At 42.2% G+C, this 13691-nt stretch overlaps 1 protein-coding gene across 2 annotated transcripts in view; it reads right to left on the bottom strand.

Moving 5' to 3' along the window:
- The window catches only part of LOC311107824 (LIM domain-binding protein 2-like), a 116060-nt gene that overhangs the window by 9863 nt on the left and 92506 nt on the right, over positions 1–13691 (bottom strand). Inside the window, exons 5-8 of one of the 2 annotated variants that reach the window (XM_084150386.1) lie at positions 12250–12333; positions 6353–6476; positions 3994–4047; positions 2711–2847 (exon numbers count right to left, since the gene is read on the bottom strand). In XM_084150386.1, the coding sequence (XP_084006512.1) occupies positions 2711–2847; positions 3994–4047; positions 6353–6476; positions 12250–12333 (399 nt within the window). The remainder of the gene's footprint in view (positions 1–2710; positions 2848–3993; positions 4048–6352; positions 6477–12249; positions 12334–13691) is intronic. The other variant, XM_084150387.1, reaches the window with a different exon arrangement.

Raw genomic sequence — 13691 nt, 5'->3', positions numbered from 1 at the left:
CTGTCAATCTACCTCTGGCCTGTTTGGGCCAACCCCCCCGACCCACCCCCACCCCTCCCACCAATGACAACAGCTGGTGGTCAGACTGGGATTGGGGGAGTGTACATTGTGATCTAATTAATAATGTTTCATCTACTCATCTCATTATCTTTAGCATTAGCTAGCCCTGAATGGACCTATGGGCTGTTAAGACAGCTAAGAATGTTCATTGTCTGATCATAAGTTAGTGTATTAGCACCCTTTTTGAGATATTAGACAATCCCCTTCTCCTTGCCCCTACTTCTTCTGTGTTTGCAGATCTGAAGGAACTGGACAGGTGTAAGCAATATGGTGGATGCTCCTCTATGCCCATTGAAAGGCTGGGCTGAGCCTTCAGCATAAACCTATCTAGTCCCTTAAGATCTGCAAATACAAAATGTGTAGGTAAAGGCCTATGAGGTGAAATGTTCAGAGGGATACACATAGACACGTAACAAATAGAGCTAACAACACACTTCCGTTTTCTACCTGACAGACAATCATATTTGTTCTACACAATCAATTTCTATCTGAATGTTCCCAAAGAATCCCCCAGCAAACACATTGTAGGACTCTGCATGGTTTTCTTAGTAGCACTCTACATAGTTTTCAATGTCATTTCAGCCCAGCGACCAGTAGAGGTCCCTGTTGAACAACACAACAACCCACTCCCCCTCCCTTCCCTATGCCCCCCATTCACCCGCTCCCTCCCTTTTCTCCCTGTCCTCTCCTTATTGTCATTGGGCTCACGTAGGGCCTGTGCTCAGCCAACGAACGAACAACTTCTCAGACAAAGCTAGCAGGCGTGCAACATATGTAACCAGCATGTTACCGTCACTGCTCTTAAAGACGCATGTCAACATTAACCATAGGAAGTGTGTGTTTTTAAAGAAAGGAGGGGGGGGAGGGAGAGGAGTGTGTGTGTGGGAAGGAAAGGAGAAGGGGGTGTATACAGATATACTGTGTGATAATGAGAGATGGCACAGAGCCAAACAGCCTCCCACCAAGAAAACAATGTGTGTGTGTGTGTGTGTGTGTGTGTGTGTGTGCATCCGAGTGATTGAGTAAGAGAGAGAAGAGGGGAGGGGGGTTGGGGGGGTGAAAGAGAGTGAGAGGAAGCTAGAGTTGGAGAGGGTGTGTGTCTATGTGTGTGTGAGAAAGGGAGAGTGAGGGAGAGAGATCGAGAAAGAGCAAGAGAGAGGGGGGAGCTTGAGTTGGAGAGGCTGTGTCTATGTGGGTGTGTGAGAGAGAGAGAGAGAGAGAGAGAGAGAGAGAGAGAGAGAGAGAGAGAGAGAGAGAGAGAGAGAGAGAGAGAGAGGAGAGGGAGAGAGCGAGCGAGAGGGAGAGGGAGGGAGAGAGGGACATAAAAAATATATACCTAGAGAAAGAAAAAGAGAGAAAAAAGAGATGCCTTGTGGATTAAAAAGCACCGTGAGGAACAACCCAACCCAAACAAAGAGGGTTCACAGATCCCCAGTCTCCCTCCCTGCCTCCCTCCCTCCTAAACCCCCCCCCCATCCAGAGGGACTACAGTCCTAAGCAGTCAGTATGACTCCTAACAGTCCATACAGCAAACCCAGTGTGTGATAGTGAGAAAGTACTATAGCTTGTCCAAACAATTGAGGCGAAATAGCACTTTATCCCCTGGGGTGATGTGAAGCGCGAGGTGTAACACTCAGTGGTTTAAGTAGGTGTTTAACCTCAAACTGTGTCAAGTGGCCCCGTATTGACATGTCGAGGAAGAAAATATGCTATGCATGGGATAGACTAGAGACATGGTGCGCCAGTTGATATAGCACTCCCCAGAGCAGAGGGTATGAAGCAACAGGGGAGGATAATTCTAGATTAATACTTGAATAAACACATTATGACGGTAGATTGATAGTCCTATAAATGAATTGTTGTGTTTCATTACATGCCTTCCTGCCTGTGTGTCTATAGTAGTTGTGTATAAGTGGTGTATAGTGGTGTATAGTGGTGTAAAAGGGTGTATAGTGGTGCATAGAGGTGTATAGTATGAAAAAACGGTAAGTCGCTCTGGATAAGTATAGTGGTGTATAGGGGTGTATAGTGGTGTGTAAGGGTGTATAGTGGTGTTTAGGGGTGTATAGTGGTGTATAGTGGTGTGTAGTGGTGTATGGTGGTGTATAGTGGTGTATGGTGGTGTATAGTGGTGTGTAGTGGTGTATAGGGGTGTATAGTGGTGTGTAGTGGTGTATAGTGGTGTGTAGTGGTGTATAGGGGTGTATAGGGGTGTATAGTGGTGTATGGTGGTGTGTAGTGGTGTGTAGTGGTGTATAGGGGTGTATAGTGGTGTATGGTGGTGTATAGTGGTGTGTAGTGGTGTATAGGGGTGTATAGTGGTGTGTAGTGGTGTATAGTGGTGTATAGTGGTGTATAGGGGTGTATAGGGGTGTATAGTGGTGTATGGTGGTGTGTAGTGGTGTGTAGTGGTGTATAGGGGTGTATAGTGGTGTATGGTGGTGTATAGTGGTGTGTAGTGGTGTATAGGGGTGTATAGTGGTGTATGGTGGTGTATAGTGGTGTGTAGTGGTGTGTAGTGGTGTATAGGGGTGTATAGTGGTGTATAGTGGTGTGTAGGGGTGTATAGTGGTGTATAGGGGTGTGTAGGGGTGTATAGTGGTGTAAGAGGGTGTAAGAGTGGGCCAAACCCGGTTGAGCTGATGCTTACAGGTACCTGACTGGAGAGGCTGAAGTTGCTGGCAGGGCTTCTCTTCTTACTGTTGGCGTTGCCCACGCTGCTGTTGGCGCTGCTGGCAGAGTTCTTCCTTTTCCTCCTCTTCGTCGTCGTCTGTCTCGTTGGCTCAGCTTTGGCACGACCAGCAAAGGAAAAAAGAGCCATGGCGGACAACATAATGCATACACCAAGGTGGGGGTAACTCATAAAGTACATACGTGTATATTGACATGCACACACACATGCACCCATGCAAGAATGCACAGACAGACACATGCACAATACGTACAACACGCAACAACAACAAAATTATCCATGCTTTGTTAATATCAGAGGTGAAATCAAAAGGCGTTAACATCTCCCAAGACATGCACTAGTTAGAAAGAACCCCTGTTTCATGTGTATAAATGCTCAACAATAGAACGTGCTGCTTGACTTAATGTGAATGCCTTAATGACCTTGGTATTGTACAATCCTCAATAGCCTGCCCACATTAAAACTACTCTACTGTGATAGATAACACCATCTTTTATAAAACTACTCTACTGTGATAGATAACACCATCTTTTATAAAACTACTCTACTGTGATAGATAACACCATCTTTTATAAAACTACTCTACTGTGAGAGATAACACCACCTTGTCACGCCTACTCCCGTTCCCGCTCTCTGGCGCTCAACGTCGCCGGTCTACTAACCACCGTTCCTGGCAACCCACATTACGCACACCTGTTCCCCATCGTTATGCACACCTGGACTTCATCATTACCTTGATTACTTCCCCTTTATTTAGCCCTCAGTAGCCACAGTCTTCAGGCAGTATTGGTTTAGTTTTTTCTCACGTTCTGTACGCTTCTCATGTTTTTTCATCGGTATCGTTTCTTTATTAAACTCACCTTCTGCACCTGCTTCCTGACTCCCAGCGTATATGTTTTATGCATTTAATTGATTTATTTGTATTGCTGTGAATTGTCTTTGTGAGTCAGATTGTTTGTTTGTTTGTTTGCGTCACCATATGAAGTGGTGATGCACAGTGTGGTGTCTTAGCAAACATTTCAGGTCAATGATTTAGAATTTCATAGTGACTTAGTATGACATACTGTATGTGACATGCAGTCATCTAATTTCGTCTTCGTTTTTTAGACGGTTGTTGAGCATTCATGACGAAAAGTACACAACAATGTATTTCATGGCATTCCGTTCAGAGAGAAAATAGAATGCACTCTCCTAGACTACTTCTATCTCTATTGAAAACTATAGGAAGACAGAAAAGGTACCTTTTTTGTGATTTGTGGGGAATATTTCTGTTTTGAAGTTCTGTGGGTGTCCAGCTGAAACCAGAGCCAAAATGAGTTTTGTTTTATTGATGTGATTCATTATTTTAAATAATTAAATATCAGAGAGAGAGAGAGAGACCAGAAATGACAACAGCGAATGAAGGAGAAAAAAGCTGTACATTCACTGCAATGTACAGACAAAGATGTTGTCTCAACATTATTACTGTAGAAGTAAATGTTGAAAAACATTATTAGTTCTTGTACAATTATGTTTTTATTTATTTATTATGAGCTAGACATTTAATTAATTAATAAAATATGAAATTAAATAACGTGTATATCCTTGATCATTAATTTTGTGTAAGGTAATAAAATAGGTTAAGTAGAGATCTTAACAGCACTTACATCTGTTTCTGATTTACATAATTTATGAATAAATGTATTTAGCTATTTTCACCAAGTGTTTGTAAGAGAGAATGTTATTCCTCTGAATCTCAGTGGGGGAAAAACAACATTTCTGTGATCTTCAAAAATATGTCTGAAAATGAAATGCATGTCTTATACTAATCACACCAAGGGAGATGCTTTAGCATTCAAAGGCAACCAGCGACATATAATTTATCTGAAAAGATAACATAACTGAGGAACATACACCTATTCTTATCAAAAGTGTGATCTCTGCACCCAGAAACAAATCAACTTCTCTATTACTACTCAATTGTAATGTCTAAGGTTGTCACGAGAAACGATCAAAACTGTGACAAGTCTATTACCAATTCCCATCCACTACTTTGACAAACCCGGGTACAGGAACATGATGTCCATTGTCAGAAACAACCTTCTCTGGCATCACGACTGTTTACGTCGATGTCGAACAAATGACGCACTAAAACCCGTCCATTTCCATCAAAAAGACTTATCAGTGCATAAATGCATCCGTGCTTCCTTCCTCGCTAAAACATAACCATTTTCCAGGTCCGAGAAGAATTGGAGGAAAGATGACAAACTTGACTAATAAGGAAACCACAATTACACAATTATTAGACCAGCTTAGTTCAGTTTGGTTTCCTTTAAAAACACAGGCGGACAGACGAACTGTAGTGGCACACGAAAGATTTATGACCAGCAAAACTGATCCTAGATCTGTATCAAATGATAAAAGTTACCATTCTTATAACTTTGCTATACACCCAATACAATGTTAAGCATAAAGTCCACTAGTGAAATAGGTATTGAGTCAAGGCAATATGTAAAGACATACACAGAGGGTTCTGGATCCCAAAGCTGCTATCAGCTCCTATACAGCTGATACGTTTGGCATCTTAAACATTTTTCACTGAACCCTGATACTATACAACATGGAATTGAACAGAGATGTATCTCCTTGTGCACAATTAGACATTGACAGTTCAACTTCTCCTTTTTCAAAGCGTCTGTTCAAGAAGATTCTACGTTCATTGACAGTGAAAACAACATTTTTATCCAAAGTGAGAATACAAACCTCTGGGGAGCTATCAGCGAGGGAGTTGGATCTTGTAGTTTGATTACACCAGGCACCCTTAATTAAAGCTCACAAGCCTCACACACTACACAGGTCTGAGTCAAAGGCTTTCTACTTGTGTTGCTTTTTTAAGACGTCTTGTCATGCCCTGGCGAACATTGCAGTAATTTGCAGCCCTTGAATATTTCAAAAACTCCTTCTCATTTCTACTCCAGCTGTAATACTGCACAGCCAGTTTAAGCCAACTATTTTTCAAGAACCAGCCTTCGAACATCAATCATAAAACCCTGAAATGGCCAGTTACAGTCTATTCAAATAAAAATTCCAGAGGAATTCCTGATAGATTTCCTGATTCCTGACAGGGAGAACACATTTGAGGTATTACGCAATATAATACATATTTAGAAATACCAATTCATTACATTCTCTGTTCTTTCAACATGGCCTCTAGAAATGTGACAATCTAACCATTGTCATTATATCTCCCGAGTGGCGCAGTGGTATTGTAGTGCTAGCTGTGCCACTAGAGATCCTGGTTCAAATCCAGGCTCTGTCGTAGCCGGCCGCGACTGGGAGACCCATGGGGCGGCGCACAATTGGCCCAGCGTCGTCCAGGGTAGGGGAGGGAATGGCCAGCAGGGATGTAGCTCAGTTGGTAGAGCATGGCGTTTGCAACGCCAGGGTTGTGGGTTCGATTCCCACGGGGGGTCAGTAAAGAAAATTAATATATATATATATATATATATATAAAAAGAATAATGTATGCACTCACTAACTGTCTGTGTCCCGTAGTGCACTATATCTGGAATATGGTGCCATTTAAAGTGTGTTTGGTTAGCAAGGCAGTATAACCGTTACCTGGCGGGGCCACCATTCTCTGCCACTTCTGGAACAGGCACGTCTTCAGACAGTCCCGAGGGCTGAGGTTGTAGGTCTTGTGCCTGGACATGAGCTCCTGCATGGGCTCCAGGATGACACACAGCTGCAGATGATGGAAAACACAAACACGCAAATGTTAGATTCGGTAGTATAAAAACGCAAATGCATGTACATATACACATTGTTTTCCATGTTGGTGAAGATGGATCTGTAATCGTTGTGTGAGCTTCGTTCTGAAACTCTGTATTACAGAATCCAACAAGGAGAATCCTCAAGTGATCTATGAAGTCATCACAAAGAGGACACGTGGGCCAGTTTGTCACTTTAAATAGGTAAGACATTCACAGCAGTGTAACTTTCACGTGGCAAACCGCCTCCCTCAACAGTTATCTTAGCAACAAACATCAAAATGCTGTTCCCTCCTGTCAAACCAAAGCATTGTCATGCGGGTGCACAGACTTATAGTAACATCAGAACATACACTACACAGTATTTACAAAAGTATGTGGACACCCCTTCAAATTAGTGGATTCGGCTATTTCAGCTACACCCTTGATGACAGGAGTATAAAATCTAGCACACAGCCATGCAATCTCCATAGACAAACATTGGCAGTAGAATGGCCTTACTGAAGAGGTCAGTGACTTTCAACGTGGCACCGTCATAGGATGCCACCTTTAAATCAAGTTAGTTTGTCAAATGTCTGCCCTACTAGAGCTGCCCCGGTCAACTGTAAGTGCTGTTATTGTGAAGTGGAAAGTCTAGGAGCAACAACGGCTCAGCCGCAAAGTGGTCAGCCACACAAGCTCACAGAACAGGATCGGCGAGTGCTGAAGCGCGTAGTGCGTAAAAATCGTCTGTCCTCGGTTGCAACACTCACTACTGAGTTCCAAACTGCCTCTGGAAACAACGTCAGCACAAGAACTGTTAGTCGGGAGCTTGATGAAATGGGTTTCCATGGCCGAGCAGGCACAAGCCTAAGATCACCATGTGCAATGCCAAGGACAGGAAACCCATTTGCCATTGGACTCTGGAGCAGTGGAAACAAGTTCTCTGGACAAATCTGGGTTTGGCGGATGCCAGGAGAACATAGTGCCAACTGTAAAGTTTGGTGGAGGAGGACAAATGTTCTGGGGCTATTTTTCATGGTTAAGAAAGGGAAATCTTAACGCTACAGCATACAATGACATTCTAGACGATTCTGTGCTGGGAAGGCCCTTTCTTGTTTCAGCATGATAACGCCCCCGTGCACAAAGCGAGGTCCACACAGAAATGGTTTGTCAAGATTGGTGTGGAAGAACTTGACTGGCCTGCACAGAGCCCTGACCTCAACCCCGTCGAACACCTTTGGGATGAATTGGAACGCTGACTGCGAGCCAGGCCTAATCGCCCAACATCAGTGCCCGACCTCACTAATGCTCTTGTGGCTAAATGGAAGCAAGTCCCCGCAGCAATGTTCCAACATCTAGTGGAAAGCCTTCCCAGAAGAGTGGAAGCTGTTATAGCAGCAAAAGGGGGACCAACTCCATATTGATGCTCATGATTTTGGAATGAGATGTTCGACGAGCAGGTGTCCATGTAGTGTATGTGCGTATAAAGCCACGAGCTACTTGTGTCTCTAACTCACAAAACCTGTGTCTCTAATGGGCACATAGGTTTGTACTCATACAGGTGTAGGATCTTAATTTGATCACCCTGTTGAAGGAGAAATTTCCAGCAATGCAGAAAATGTAAAACTTGTAGTGCATTTGAGGTTTAAAAAGGCTTCTCAAGTTTGTAATTTCCCCTTTTCACTTACGAAAAATGTATAAACCCAGACAAAAATGTCCATTCATTATAATCACATAATAATTCACATTTCCTGTTGCTGCAGGATTATTTTCCTGCTGTAGCAAACTGGCTCAAATTAAGATGCTACATATGTAGGCCTATCAAAACAGACCTGGGTCTGTATATAGGATCAGTTTAGCCTTTTAGATCATAAGGAATAATTTCCAAATGCCATTGGACTGTCTGCAGGCGAAGTGAACATGCATGTAGCACATGTAGCATACTAAACCCATGTTGTTTCTCTGTTGCTGTCCTCTTGACACGGCTATATCCCCCCTAGCTCAGCGAACAATCCCTGGATTTGAGCCTGAAAACAAGTGCTATTTTCAGGTTGAATGGTAGGAAGTCTGCTGCACGGCTCTAATACATGGAAAGGCTTAAATACAGTGACCGACAAAACGCTTGTTTTGACACTTGGCCAGGAAACCGTCAGTCTCTTTGGGAAGAACTGATAGACGGTGGGAAATGCATGGGCGCCTTTCGAAAGACAATAAAGACTGCATTTATGTGAGGAAAGGGCGTATTTTATTTGAACAGCGACAATAAGATAGCAAGAGAGAAATCGTTACATCTCACTGTGACGTGAGGAAGACCGATGATATTTACTCAAAGTACAGTATGAAATTGACACCACGCCAACCTCAGAAAGTCAGCTAATTCCTAATTTGACTAGGATTTGTTGGTGAAAAATTACAAGGGGTGTTTTGTTTGGGATAGATTAGGTAGGTTGTGGGGTGTCATAAAAATAAAACTCAAAGGAATAGCCTATTAGCGTTACACTAATGGCCATTAGCGAAATCTCCTATAGGTAATGGATGATATATTGTCAATAACTGGAAAGCAAGGCTGTCTGCGTAATTCGAGTTATGCAAAATAACTAAATAATATACTGTAGGCACACACTTCTCCAAAACTACACTCAATATATTCCATAATTATTTTCATGGTTAGCTGCTAGGAATCTTAAAAATAATACAAAAATAAGACTCTCTCTCTCTCTCTCTCTCTCTCTCTCTCTCTCTCTCTCTCTCTCTCTCTCTCTCTCTCTCTCTCTCTCTCTCTCTCTCTCTCTCTCCTCTCTCTCTCTCTTCTCTCTCTCTCTCTCTCTCTCTCTCTCTCTCTCTCTCTCTCTCTCTCTCTCTCTCTCTCTCTCTCTCTCTCTCTCTCTCTCTCTCTCTCTCTCTCTCTCTCTCTCTCTCTCTCTCTCTCTCTCTCTCTCTCTCTCTCTCTCTCTCTCTCTCTCTCTCTCTCTCTCTCTCCTCTCTCTCTCTCTCTCTCTCTCTCTCTCTCTCTCTCTCTCTCTCTCTCTCTCTCTCTCTCTCTCTCTGGAGCATTCATTAATGTTATGCTAATTTCTGTATCCAATTAATTCACTCCCTCTCTCTCTCTCTCTTTTCTCCCTCGCTCTTCCTAGCTTGTTCTCCTATTTGGAAATCAGAGCTGTCACTCAAACAAAAGACGTCTGAAATACTGACCTATGTATTCTGGTGCAGACTGAGACGTCCACTAACTATATGTTATAAATACACAGAGAATTGGAACTTAAAAGTAAAGAAGAACACACATATAGGTGGATATTCACTGATACATTTATGTATTCAGATTAAAATAACATATTGTGATAGCTGTCAATACTCTATTATGTATTCAGATTAAAATAACATATTGTGATAGCTGTCAGTACTGTTTTATGTATTCAGATTAAAATAACATATTGTGATAGCTGTCAATACTCTATTATGTATTCAGATTAAAATAACATATTGTGATAGCTGTCAGTACTGTTTTATGTATTCAGATTAAAATAACATATTGTGACAGATGTCAGTACTGTTTTATGTATTCAGATTAAAATAACATATTGTAATAGCTGTCAGTACTGTTTTATGTATTCAGATTAAAATAACATATTGTAATAGCTGTCAGTACTGTGTTATGTATTGATTAAAATAACATATTGTGATAGATGGCAGTACTGTTTTATGTATTCAGATTAAAATAACATATTGTGATAGCTGTCAGTACTGTCTTATGCATTCAGATTAAAATAACATATTGTAATAGCTGCCAGTACTGTTTTATGTATTTTGATTAAAATAACATATTGTGATAGCTGTCAGTACTGTCCTATGTATTCAGATTAAAATAACATATTGTGATAGCTGTCAGTACTTTCTTGTACTTATTTTCAGGTACCTAACAATTACAAATTGCGGAGGGTATGGTATGATACCTATATCAAGGTGATTGATGGATTGAGTAGTGATGTGTGTGTGATTATGCATGCGTGCATGTATTTGTGTGTATGTCTACACTACCGGTCAAAAGTTTTAGAACACCTACACACTCAAGGGTTTTTCTTTATTTTTACTATTTTCTACATTGTAGAATAATAGTGAAGACATCATAACTATGACATAATACATATGGAATCATGTAGTAACCAAAAAAGTGTTAAACAAACCAAAATATATTTTATATTTGAGATTCTTCAAATAGCCACCCTTTGCCTTGATGACAGCTTTGAACACTCTTGGCATTCTCTCAACCAGCTTCATGAGGTAGTCACCTGGAATGCATTTCAATTAACAGGCGTGCCTTCTTAAAAGTTAATTAGTGGAATTGATTTCCTTCTTTTAGCCAATCAGTTGTGTTGTGACAAGGTGTGGGGGGGTATCCAGAAGATAGCCCTATTTGGTAAAAGACCAAGTCCATATTATGCCAAGAACAGCTCAAATAAGCAAAGAGAAATGACAGTCCATCATTACTTTAAGACATGAAGGTCAGTCAATACGGAACATTTCAATTACTTTGAAAGTTTCTTCAAGTGCAGTCGCAAAAACCATCAAGTGCTATGATGAAACTGGCTCTCATGAGGACCGCCACAGGAATGGAAGACCCAGAGTTAACTCTGCTGCAGAGGATAAGTTCATTATAGTTACCAGCCTCAGAAATTGCAGCCCAAATAAATGCTTCACAGAGTTCAAGTATCAGACACATCTCAACATCAACTGTTCAGAGGAGACTGTGTGAATCAGGCCTTCATAGTTGAATTGCTGCAAAGAAACCACTTCTAAAGGACACCAATAAGAAGAAGAGACTTGCTTGGGCCAAGAAACACGAGCAATGGATGTTAGACCGGTGGAAATGTGTCCTTTGGTCTGGAGTCCAAATTGGAGATTGTTGGTTCCAACCGCCGTGTGTTTGTGAGACGCGGTGTGGGTGAACGGATGATCTTCGCATGTGTATTTCCCACCGTAAAGCATGGAGGAGGAGGTGTTATGGTGTGGGGGTGCTTTTCTGGTGACACTGTCTGTGATTTATTTAGAATTTAAGGCACACTTAACCAGCATGGCTACCACAGCATTCTGCAGTGATACGCCATCCCATCTGGTTTGGGCTTAGTGGGACTATCATTTGTTTTTCAACAGGACAATGACCCAACACACCTCCAGGCTGTGTAAGGACTATTTGACCAAGAAGGAGAGTGATGGAGTGCTGCATCAGTTGACCTGGCCTCCACAATCCCCTGACCTCAACCAAATTGAGATGGTTTGGGATGAGTCGGACCGCACAGTGAAGGAAAAGCAGCCAACAAGTGCTCAGCATATGTGGGAACTCCTTCAAGACTGTTGGAAAAGCGTTCCAGGTGAAGCTGGTTGAGAGAATGCCAAGAGTGTGCAAAGCTGTCATCAAGGCAAAGGGTGGCTATTTGAAGAATCTCAAATACTACATGATTCCATATGTGTTACTTCATAGTTTTGATGTCTTCACTATTATTCTACAATGTAGAAAATAGTAAAAATATAGGCAAACCCTTGAATGAGTAGGTGTTCTAAAACGTTTGACCGGTAGTGTATGTGAAAGGAAAAGAGAGAGAGAGCAACAGAAAGACAGATAGACCCACACAGACAGAGAGAGACAGATAGACAGAGAGGAGAGTGAAAGAGGGAGAGACAGACACAGACAGAGAGAGAGAGACAGAGAGACAGACACAGACGCAGAGAGAGACAGAAACAGACAAACAGGAGACAGAGAGCTCTTACCCTGAGGTAGTTGAGGGTGAAGTTGGTCAGCCCCATGCGGGTGATGTTTTTGGAGAGCTGTTCCAGAACCTGGGGGTCTTGTGCCTAAGGGTTGAGGGAGGGGGAGTGTGGGGGCAACATACAGTTTGCATTAATATTAACTACTAATATTAATTTGTTAGCACTCTTTTATATAATAGAAGTCTTCAGTCTAAAAATGCTGTGTATTGACAAAGCAAAAGACAGCTGAGAAGCCTGGCTCTGCTTCCATTCAGAAGACAGCTGAGAAGCCTAGCCTGGCTCTGCTTCCATTCAGAAGACAGCTGAGAAGCCTAGCTCTGCTTCCATTCAGAATGAAAAACACATAGTCTCCTCTCCAGTTGAATCTTGACGTAGAGAATGTCAGGAAGGAAAATTGGTTTATGTTAGAGTATGATTCGAAATTGGAAATGAAATATCAATACCAAGAAGCCACTTGACTACAGCTTAGTGTTGTGAGAACTTGTGACTCCAAGAGGTGTCAAATACGTTCTCAACTATGGTTATCAACATCTACATTGAATACCCATTCAAAAATTCAGTGTCAGAATACTCTAACCTTGAAATTCCCACAAAACTGTCCCACTGGGCACGGATGTCAGTTCAACATCTAGTTTTGATTTACATTTGTTTGAGTTGTCAACTAACTTGAAATCAACAAAAAATGTCACCATGTCATTGGATTTAGGTTAAAAGTTGGGTGAAAAAAATATGAAACGGGCCTCCCGAGTGGCACAGCGGTCTAAGGCACTGCATCGCAGTGCTAGAGGCGCCACTACAGACCCGGGTTCGATCGGGAGTCTCATAGGGCGGCGCACAATTGGCCCAGCATCGTCCGGGTTAGGGGAGGGTTTGTTCGGGGGGGGGGGCTTTACTTGGCTCATCGCGTTCTAGCGACTCCTTGTGGCGGGCTGGGCGCCTGCAGGCTGACCGTCGTCAGGTGAACGGTGTTTCCTCCGACACATTGGTGTGGCTGGCTTCCGGGTTAAGCGGGCGGGTGTTAAGAAGTGTGGTTTGGCAGGTCATGTTTCGAAGGATGCATGACTCGACCTTCGCCTCCCGAGCCCGTTGGGGAGTTGCAGCGATGAGACAAGATCGAAATTGGGGAGAAAAAGGGGGTAAAATAAAAATCCAATCACTTTTCCACGTTGATTCAACATCATCAAATTTAACTTTTTGGTTGAAATGATGTGGAAACAACGTTGATTCAACCAGTTTTTGACCAGCGGGGTGAGTCTATGAAATATCCACAATACTTATTTTTCCAATCCAAAATATGTGCTTTTACAAGAAATGAATGCTTGAGCAAAAAAATTTATGTTTAGAATTTTATATCAAAGCCTGCAAAATGTGTGTGTGTGTGAGTGTGTGTGTGTGTGTGCGTGTGAGCGCATACATCTATGTGCATGTGTATATGTGTTTAT

This window comes from Coregonus lavaretus (assembly GCF_964263955.1).
Source record: "Coregonus lavaretus genome assembly, chromosome: 32".
NCBI classification, from domain to species: domain Eukaryota; kingdom Metazoa; phylum Chordata; class Actinopteri; order Salmoniformes; family Salmonidae; genus Coregonus; species Coregonus lavaretus.
Note: the sequence above shows the minus strand (reverse complement) of the source record. Positions and strands in the feature narration are given on the sequence as shown.